This window comes from Microtus ochrogaster, chromosome 8 (genome assembly GCF_000317375.1).
Source record: "Microtus ochrogaster isolate Prairie Vole_2 chromosome 8, MicOch1.0, whole genome shotgun sequence".
Lineage (NCBI taxonomy): Eukaryota > Metazoa > Chordata > Mammalia > Rodentia > Cricetidae > Microtus > Microtus ochrogaster.
The window spans coordinates 10,624,819-10,635,737 of record NC_022015.1 but is presented as its reverse complement, the minus strand read 5'-3'; the positions used below and the strand labels follow the sequence as shown (position 1 = coordinate 10,635,737).

The following is a 10,919-nucleotide window of genomic DNA, read 5'->3' as shown; positions in this document are numbered from 1 at the left end:
CACACACACACACACACACACACACACACACACACACACACACACAAATGGAATAAAAGAAACATGAAAGCAAGAGGCAGACTTGTTGGGAAAGGGTGCAGAGGCAGAGAGGGGGGATGAGAGAGGGTAAATAGGGTGATATGAATAAAATAAAATGTGCATTTGTATAAAACCATCAAATAAGAAATAAAAAAATAAATTAAAAACCAAAGAAAGCACTATTCTCTGCCACCACGTTTGAGGTTAACTGCCAAGCAGCAGCAAATGATGGGATGGGCGTGGGGCATTCTGCCCAGGCTCAGGTTTTGCCACCACCGGACAATCCACAGGAGGGCTGCTCCAGGACCCTGGCTCTTCATTCCTGGTCTTCATGATTGGGTCACACGGGTCTCTCAGACCCCCCAAGCTGTCTGGTCAATCATGATTGTCACCTTCACAGAGTTTAGACTCACCAGGGAAATGGCCTCTGGGCATGTTTACCAAGGATTATTTAGCTTGAGTAAATTAAGATGAAAAGGTCCACCCTAAATTTAGGTGGTACCATTCTGTGGGCTGTGGTCCGGACTACATAAAAAGGAGAAAGCATACCAAACACAAGGGAACCTCCCCAACCCCCATTTGACTGTGGACACAAAGTGACTTGTGGCCTCAAGGTCCTACCTTGGTGACATCACCACCCCTACCCCCACCATGAAGGACTGTGCTCTCAAACTGTGAGCCCAAACAAACCCTTCCTCACGTATCTTGCTTTTGTCAAGTATTTGAATGCAAGTGTGAGAAATGTAACTAACACACAAGTTAATCCAAAGAGCTCCCACCCCAGAAGCTGTGGGAATCCATCTTGATAGGCCACAGGGTCAGAAGTAAGCCTGCTCAGGACAGAAGGCAATGGGAAGAGGGTGGGACCATGGTGACATAGATGGGAGGTCTTGGCAGCAGAGAAGACCCCAAGCCCAGCCACTACCCAGGAGTTTTCATCTGCATTTTCCCTGTCCCACCCCTCCCCCTCTGACTTTTCCCACAGTCAGCTTCTCTTGGCTTGCTCTGTCCCCAAGGGAGTCTTGACAAACGTTAAGAAATTTCTAATTCCATCTTATCTCAGTAAAAATGAAAAGCACTGGGGAATACAACGTGAGCCACTCTCAGTGGAGAGGGGATAAACAATGACATCATGTTTCCAAGTGCACTGAAACTTCTTTCCCACAAACTTACCATTTTTATAAATCCATTGATCAAGTGGGCCAGCATCCGCTTCTCGTCCTCCAGCGTGAGAGCGCTACAATCAATAACAGTGCATAATTAACACGGAGGCAGCAAATGTAGCCGCCCGCAGAGGAGAGCACCAGAGGCAGGCGGTTCAGAGCGAGGCAACTGCGTTTTCTAGATGCAGAAACTCCCAATAGGCTGCCTGTCTATCTTTAGACAGAAGTGTTAACCAAGGGGAACAGAATTCAAATGTATGTCTCTTCTCCCCGAAGCCGCCTTTCCCAAGGCATGGTTATCAACAGCACAAGGGAAGGCAACTTTCTCCTCTTTAGAATTCAGACAGCAAGCATTGACGTCAGAGTCCTGCACTTCAGAGAAAATCTGGAGTCTCTTTATTTTTAAAATTTTCTACCACACATCAAAGAACTTTCTTCTCTTTCTCTTTTCTTTTTCTTTTTTTTCTCAAGACAGGGTTTTACTGTGAAGCCCTGGCTGTCCTGGAACCCACTCTGTAGACCAGGCTGGCCTCAAACTCACATAAATCTACCTGCTCTGCCTCCCAATTAAAGGTTTGCGCCACTGCCGCTGCTTATCAAAAAACTTTCTAACAGACACCACACACTTGCCATCAACAAGAGTCTACCATCAACACCTTGCGACACTTGTTCTAGCATGTGGCTGCTCTCCCCACCTTCATCCCTCAACTTACCTTTGGATGTGTCTGAAAAGATCTCACTGATACTTTGCAGAAAATGAAACACAAATATAAATCTAAATTGCTGAGTCTAGTTTGATTACACATGCAAATAGTTCCTGTATGATAGCTCCCCAAATTTATGTTTAAAGTTTTTAAAACTTTGGGGTTGATGATTGAGTTCAGTGGTAGAATGATTGCCTAGCATTGTGTAAGGCCCTGAGGTTAATCCCCAAAATAAAGAAGAGCAAAGTTCTTGTTTGGTTTATCATAAGAAATAATAAATTTTGGCAAATATTGCACTGTTCTTTGATATACAATGTGCCCTCAGTTCTTTTCATTTTTAGTATTTGAGACAGGGTCTCACTATCTGGCCCAGGTTGGCCGCCTGCCTGAGCCTAGAGTCAGGGCTTAAAGGTGTATGGCACCTCGCTTAGTGCCCCTCAGTTCTTTGAGACGTTTCCTAGTCTCTTTCACAGCTAGGTGTGACACTGTGAAGGCAGGCGAAGTGTGACTGTCCCCAGTGCTGTCCCTCAGAGAAAGCTGGGCTGTGGACATGGCCTGTGTGGACATAAGCCACCTTCCAGCAGGAACACGAGAGCGGCACAGCTCAGGAAAGACAGGCAGCACCAGGAGGACACTGGATCCTTCGGTGATGTACCTAAGGGCTATCATGCCCCGCCGCAGGTCTCCTGAGTCAAATGCTACCTTGTAAGATATAAATATCTGTATTCCTTTGTTCCTGTTTTTGCTCCTTTACAGTCTATTGAGTACTTTTATTATGAAAATGTATAACTACTGTTGTTGTTAAGACCCCCACTATGCAGTCTGGTCTTGAACTTGTGATCCTCCTGCCTTTGTCTCCCAAGTGCTGGGATTACTGGTGTGCGCCACTTCACCTGACAGAAGTGTAGTAATGCTGATAACATTTGGATTTTCCTAACTACTCATGAATCTGAGGCACAGTTATAAAGGCTCTAAAATTAACAAGAAGAAAAAAGAAGAAACGCGTCCCGTGGATGATGAGATGCCAAAGCAACGTTCTCAGTTCTTAAGACACTTCTCAGTGAACCAAGTTGCTGCACAAAAATTCCTTGGAGATTAAAATAACCACAAGCAACTTGTGAGATGGAAGCAGCCCCTGAGAGAAAAGTTAAGGCCTGAGGCTAGACCTACGCTGTCAACATTCTGGACACACAAAGCCACTGCAGGAAATGGAAGCTATGTCTTTTGCACGTCAAATAACACGATAAGGAGGAGATAAACTAAGGGACTGTGCTAGGGCTGAGTGAGCAGTCCTTACACCATCACTGCTCTCAGACAGCTCTAGAAGGCCTTTGAGTTCACACACACAAAAACAGCCCTTTCTTCCCAGCAGGAATCCTTCTGTACAAACATTTGCTATCTTACTTTTCTTTTGGTGGTTAGCCTGTGCTCCTTGCTCTGTAAGACTGGAGTGTTCTTTTCAATAGGAGTATGGAGTGTGTGTGTGTGTGTGTGTGTGCGCGCACATGCATGTGAAATCTAGAGATTCATATCAAGTGTCTTTGTTAATTGCTCATCACCTATTTTGAGTCAGTGTCTCACTGAATCTGGAGCTTATCAATTCTGATAGATAAGACTGGCTGGGGCTCAGCCTGTCTCTGTGTTCCCACCATTGAGGTTACAGATGTGCCCAGCAGCATCTGGCTTTTACATGGGTGCCAGGGATTCAAACTCAGGTCCTCCTGTTTGCACAAGAGGCACATTATCAGCCAAACCATCTCTTGCAGCCTCCTGAGCAGGTATCTTTTTATTTTACTCGTTTGTGTGTGCGAGACTGCATGAGTTCATGTGCATCATGCGCACGCAGGAGCCTGCAGAGATAAGAGGATGTCGGATCCCCTGGAAATTATAGGCAATTGTGAGCCAACATGTATAGGTCCTGGGAATCAAACCCAAGCCATCCGCAAGAGTAATAAGCACCCTTATTCACTTTTCTCTCTCTCCAGACCCAGGTTTTGAGAATCTAGACCAGATCAAGCCTCTTGCAGCAGCAGCTTACAGACATCGTTCCCCAATGCACCCCAGTCATGCTGCATCTCAGCTTTAACGGTGTCTTACTTCACAGAGTCATGCATGGTCTTGCAAATGTGCAATAGGGCATTCAGGATGACGGGGTCCTTGGTTGGCTCCTGATGGTGCCTAGGAGACATAAAGAGACATGAAAGAGTGGGTTTGGCTTTCAGCAGCCGTATGAGAACCCAAATGCTCTGTTCGGTATGGCACACAGGCAGTGAGCACTGAGATGCACTGCTCTGGTTTTCCTCTCAGCTCTTCCGTAAGTCACAAGGTGCTCTCTTTCACATTTGACTGCTCCTAGTTGTGAAACCACCGTAAGTCGCTGCCTGTGCCTGGCAAAGGGAAAGCCTATCTCTTTACTACATTTAACACTCACTGCTGCCTACAACCTGCATGGAAGTTAAGTGCCAAGCAAAACATGACAGGACTAACACCCAAAACAAATCTTCATGTAAAGTACGTATGTCTGCTCCATATATACTAAAGATAAAGCAGTCAATATTAGTCTTTAGAAAGGAAAAATACATTTATCATTATGGTATGTACTTGTGTGGGTGGGTACAGGCACACCATAAGAAGTATGTAGATGTCAGAGGACAATTCTCGAGTCAGTTCTCTGTCCACTTTACATGGGTTCCGGGGATTGAACTCAGGTTATCAGGCTTGCACAGAGTGCCTTACCCCATGAGCAATCTCACCAGTCAGGAATTAATCTTCTAGAAAGATGAGAGCCAGCAAGATGGCTCAGTGGGTAAGGGTACTCACCACTAAGCCTGATGGCCCACATGGTAGAAGGAAAAAACTTATTTGTTTCCTCTGACGGCCACACCTGCACTGCAACACATGCACACACACACACACACACACACATGCACACACACATGCACACACACACACACACGCACGAACATACATGCACGAACACACACACGTACACACATGCATGCACATGCATGAACACGCACATACAATCAACACACACCTATGCACACACACAGAGAGAAATGAACTCAAAAACCTTTTTAAAAAGAGAACAATACACAGAATTTGATATTACTCTGAAATATTCTGTATATTGTTTGATATTCAATTTTCTAAACCCAACCGCATTCATGTACTTAGTATTTAGAGCAGTTTTCATTTTAAAAGTATAGCCTCAGCAATCCTCCTGCCTCAGCCTCCTGAACAGCTGGAACTGTAGTCACAAGCCCACATGTGTAAGCATATATGATAGGCTCTCAACAAGTATGTCTAAGGATAGTCACGTATAATGTTCTCCACTATTTGACAGGCATTTTGTGTACGTCTGTGTTGAGAGATAATGTTCTATCTTGAATACTTAGTATCTTAGAATCTAAACAAACAAACAAAAAGACTAAATTTAAATTAAAGTGCTGGGAAGATGGCTCGGCAGGTAAGTACTTGCTGCATAAGCATGAAGACTGGAATCCACATCCCTAGTACTATAGGAAAATTTGTGCTTGCTTGTACATCATTACAGGGAGCGCCACTGGCAGGCAGTTTAAGAATCTGGACTTAAGAAAATGACAGGGACTAAAATGAGCCATGAAGCCGTGTGCTGTAAACCCAGCACTGGAGACGGCTTTCTTGGCACCAGCCCCTCGTGCACACGCCTGCTTTCACTCTGTAAATGCTGCTCTGCAGGCTCCATGCGTCTCCTTCAAAACGAATCTGATGGCACCCAGCTGCAATTCCAGTACTCAGAATGTTATTGCAAGTTCAAGGCTTCCCTGGGCTACACAGCAAGGTAGCCATGGGTATGTAGGACCCTCGTTGATGCAAAAATACCAAATAAACACCAATCTTAACACAAAGAAAGACTCCTTCCAAAACCATGTTGAAGGCATGGAACTGGTGGCCAGTATCCTGTCAACATCTGGCAGTTTGATTTGAATTTGGTCTTTTTTTTTTTTAAACATTTACTCATGGGGGAGGGGCAGGGTATGCTCCATGGCATGCACATGGAGTTGGGCCTTCCATCACGTGGGCTCTGGAGACTGAACTCAGATCATCAAGCTTGGCGGCTTCATCCACTAAGACAGTCTCTCCAGACCCCCATTTGGCTTTCTTAAGCATTAATTACTAACTTTTATCATGATGTCTTATATTTTAAAAAATTACCGTGGTGCCAGAAAGATGTCTCAGCAGCTAAAAGCACTTACATGTTCAATTCCCAGTTCCATAGGAGCTGATGCCCCTCTGCTGACTCCCATGGGCTCCTGCATACCCATGGTACATATAACATACACTCAGGCACACACACAAGCACACACAAATATATAAAATTTTAAAGATTTATGTTCTGTTCTGTTATGTGCATCACCACAGACACACTTCTCAAACTGCTAGGAGTCACGGCTGCCGGTCACGACGTCTTGTACTCACTTGATAAAGGCTTCCATGATGCACTTGCAAACCTCCACCCGCACACTCTCTTTTTGGAACATGTCCAGAAATGGTAGAAACTTTTCCTAAGGATAAAGAAAGCACTTGACACAAATAACTGAAAATAATTTGTGGGTAATTTGGGGGTGGGGAGGTTCAAATAAGCAGAAGGAATGTTTGGGGATCCCCTGAAGGGCCTGGCTTGGAATTCTTTTTTTTTTAAATGATTACAGACTGAACACCCTTAATCTAAAATCTGAAACCTAAGATGTTCCTAAATCTGTACTTTTTAGTGTCAATACGATGCCCCAAGTTGAACATTTTATACCATGATATTCTGCTCGTGCTTGTTGTGTTGTTTGACAGTGTGGGCACAGAACATGTCAGGTAAGAGCGGCATCCCTGGGCTGCATCTTCAGTCCCTTGTACAGAATTATTAAGATATTACATGAGACTCCGTCTTTGTGCAAAGATACACATAAAACGTAAGCAAATTCTGTTTAAGGAATCTTATTCTATATATGTGTGAATAACCCTAAATCCAAGAACAAAACACCATGTATGAAGCATCTGGACAAGGGGTTCTCAGTCAGCACCAGGTGGGGTGCACACCCCTCTGATGAGGAAGAAATCAGACAGAAACAACAGTCTTCACTCAGTCTGCAAGTACTGTATTTCTAAATGGTGTTTAAGTAGTATCAAACAATTCTTGTCAAAATGACAGGAACTAAGTGCTTTCCTGGCCGGGGTGCCATGAAACCATGACAGCAACAGAGGACACCATCTCCACAGGTCACTGAGAAACGCTACTTACCACTGAGAAGAGCACGGAGAAATCGTGGAAGTGGGCTATGACTTTCTTAATTATTGACTGAAGCTGTAAAGCAGAACAAGAGAAGACATCTTGTTTAATAAAACCTGTACTTTTTTAAAAAGGCAGCCTCTCCTTCATAGCTCCCTACCACAACCACTACAGAGTTAGCCTGGATTGCTCAAGGAAGGAAAACCAGATCAGGTTAGATCCTGCCTCAGTTGGGGCTCTTCTTACTCTACCTCCTCCTTTAGAGTCCTGGGGACTATGCCCTGGCCTCAGCCTCTTCTGCAGGGCAGTATCCATGAGGATTAGGTAGGACTGCTCATGTGCTCAGGAAAGAGCCTGTTCTGCAATGCTCTGACTGACCTTTCAAAATAAAAGGTAGTATATGTGCCTTGAGCATAGTATGTTGCCAAGAGTAACTGGGAATTTCTAGTCCTTTTGCCTCTACCTCCCCAGTGCTGAGAGTACGGACGGGTGTGTGCCACTCTGCCTGTTTTATGTGGTGCTGGGAAATCTTGGTTTCCCATATGGTACAACTGGGAGAGAGTGGAATGTTAGAAAGGTGGGGGACCTGGTGAGAAGTCCTTAGGTGACTGGGTGTGCCTACCTGGGGGATTATGGGACACAACCATTCCTGGTCTCTTTCTTGCTCCCTGGCTAGTATGTATTACTAGTACATTATCTTGGTAAATTATCATGTGCCTTTTAAGCTCACTGAGAAGTTGACTCTGGAAACATTTCAGACTTAAGCATGCCTGTCTCAAGTGTCCTCCAAGGCCCCTTTTTTCAGGATGGCTGCCCCCTAACTCCATGGCAGGGAAAGAAGAGAACAGTAAAACAGCCTAAAAGCTGTGTCCCCGAGAACAGGTTATTACTGTTTATCACACAACATAAAGAAAAGTCCATCCATGGCGGCTTACCCCTGGACAGAAAGCTGACCCAGGAATGTCAGCCTCAACTTTCCCAGTGGTTTTCTGCTGGATGCTGGGAGCACTTGACTGGATGATGTTCTCTGTCAGTTGCTACGTGGAAGCCTCACCTGAGGGAATTGTCTGGAACTTTCTCACATGGGGAACTCCAGCTAGCTGCCTTAAAGGAGCCAGCTTTCCCCACCAATAGATTTCCACTGGATGTTCTGCGTGCCCAGTTCGATAATGTTTTGCTAGATGTTTACCTATCTCTCAGTATTTATCCTTTTACTTTGGCTTAAAATTAATAAACTCGCTTGTTCAAAACTGAGATACTTCTCCAGATGGCTAGCAATGTACCCAACAGGATCGACTAATTAGGCTTGTAACCTTCAAAACTGTGAGCCAAACAAAACAAAAAGAACAACAAGGACTGTATAAATTGATTACCATAGGTTATTTATTGTAGTAACCAACACTAACAACACCTGACATTTTCTCTAAGAAAGACAAGCTTTCTTTTCCCTTAGATCATGAGAACAACATCCCTCGTGCTTTAATACTGCATTTTGCATTTCCTAAAAACAACATTCCTTACTGGCACCCCACTTTGCTGCCATCAAATTCAGCCAATTTCACACTAACTTGAAAAGATTTCGTCACACACAGTCCAAGCTCACAAGGCCTCACCAGGTCCCTTCTGACATTACCCTTGCCCCCTTGTTCTCTCCTGTGTGGATCCAGTCTGGGACCAAACACTTCATCTTTTCTCTTTTCCTTCTTTGGCATATGTGTGCAGGTCTGTGCAGCATATGCGTGTCATGTGTATATGTGTCGCTCTGTGTAGTGTATGTGCATAAATGGTGCATGTATGTGTAGGTCTGTATAGTGTACATGTGTCATGTGTGTGCACGCGCGCGCGCGCGTGTGTGTGTGTGTGTGTGTGTGTGTGTAGGTCTGGGTAGTGTATATGGTGTAATGTGTATGTGTGTAAGTCTGTGTAGTATACTACAAAAGTGAGGCCCTGCCACATTAAACACAGGATTCTCGGGTGTACCCTCTGATAGTACAACATGAGTATGTCACTCAACAGAACAAGATCCCCACAGTGGGAAGCACGCCCCTATTACCTGGGGGTAGGAATCCTCAAATGCTCGATCCGGAGTCATATGCTTGATGACGTCAGCCAAAACGGTGTTCACTTCTCGTTTCTATACAGGGAACATAAACCAATTCTATTGTTAGACTGGGACCATTGGCTTTCTTCCTGGGGAGAAACACTGACATATCATGATACAGGCCTGGGCGGACAGTTCAGTGAGCACTTGCCCAGCAGGTGTGAGGACCTGGCTTCATTCTGGTACCAAAAACCAAACAGACAAGCAAAAGGCCACACACCTTCCATGAAATAGTTTCAAATACTCTGAAAAAATAAATACAAGGAAAGAAATCATGTCCATATCCTCAGTCTAGTCAGCACTGAATACTGTTCTAGAAAGATAATGTCCTTTAGGCTACTTTCTGCCTACCCAGCCCAGGTTCCTGTCTCAGCACCTGGAAAGTGAGCAGTGAAGCATTGTGGGAAGGGTAGAGACTCACCCTTTACAGGCCATCTGCCCTAACTGCTCACATCAGTCATCTACGCCAGGGGTCAGCCATCTACAGCCCAAAGCCAGCCTCCTGTTACATAGCCAACAAGTGAAGAATAGTTTCACATTCAACCCAGAGAGATGGGACTTTTGGTAGTTTGAACATAATTGGCCCCCATAAGATCATAGGGAGTGGCATTATTAGGAGGTGTGGCTTTGTTGGAGTAGGTGTGGCCTTAGAGAAAGTATGCCACTGTGGAGGCAGGCTTTGAAGTCTCACATATGCTCAAGCCACACCCAGTGTGTCAGTTCACTTCCTGTTGCCTGTGCAAGATATAGGACTCTCAGCTTCCTCTCAGCACCCTGTCTACCTGCATGCCGCCATGTCCACCATGATGATACTGGACTAAACCTCTGAACTGTAAGCCATACGATTAAATGTTTTCCTTTCTAAGAGTTACCACGGTCATGGTGTGTCTTCACAGCAATACAAACCCTAACTAACAGTAATTAGTTACAGGATAGTATTTCATGAGAGCAAAATTCTGAGACTCGAATTTCAGAAAGCATGATTGATAGGAACCCAGCTGTGCTTCCTCATGCACTGTCTGCTGTAAAAGGACACCTTAAGCCAGGAAGTGTAAAGACAGAAGTTTCCTACTCATGGCCTGGGGGTCAGGAAGACTCAGATCAGGGCACCAGCAGATTCAGTGTCTGGAGAAAGTCTGTTCCTCACAGGCCCTCTAATGATGGAAGGGGCTAACAGACTCCTCTGGGGTTGTTTTAAGGGCACTAATCCCACCCACCAGGACTCCACTGTCATGACATGATTACCCTGGCATCCTTGAGACAGTTAACAAGAACTGGTGTGACCTACACTCGCAATGCCAGCCAGCAATGTGAAGTGTAGGCAGCAGTGTGAAGTCTATGGCTCCACTTCTTAACACTGAATTCAGGGAACAGGTTTAAGCACATGAATCAAGGATGCAGGGTGGACACAAGTCCAAACCATAACCCTGCACTAACTTGTAACAGGCTGGATGCTCAAACATGAGGACCTGAGTTCGGATCCCTAGCACCCACATAAAAGCCAGGAGTAGCTATGCGTACCTGTAACTCCAGGACTGGGGAGAGCTGGGGTAGAGTGAGTAGTGACTGGAGGATTGTTGGCTACCAGTCTACCCAAAAGGCTGAGAGTGGGAAGAGGCTTCCTCCTCTGCCTCTGAATGGAAACACGT

The 10,919-nt window shown here is 45.1% G+C and overlaps 1 protein-coding gene across 2 annotated transcripts in view; it reads right to left on the bottom strand.

The window, feature by feature from the left end:
- The window catches only part of Vps35l (VPS35 endosomal protein sorting factor like), a 106,612-nt gene that overhangs the window by 44,131 nt on the left and 51,562 nt on the right, over nucleotides 1-10,919 (bottom strand). For both annotated transcript variants that reach the window (XM_005351057.2, XM_026781443.1), the window contains exons 19-23: nucleotides 9,223-9,303; nucleotides 7,182-7,244; nucleotides 6,368-6,453; nucleotides 4,004-4,084; nucleotides 1,213-1,276 (exon numbers count right to left, since the gene is read on the bottom strand). In XM_005351057.2, coding sequence (XP_005351114.1) covers nucleotides 1,213-1,276; nucleotides 4,004-4,084; nucleotides 6,368-6,453; nucleotides 7,182-7,244; nucleotides 9,223-9,303 — 375 coding nt within the window. The remainder of the gene's footprint in view (nucleotides 1-1,212; nucleotides 1,277-4,003; nucleotides 4,085-6,367; nucleotides 6,454-7,181; nucleotides 7,245-9,222; nucleotides 9,304-10,919) is intronic.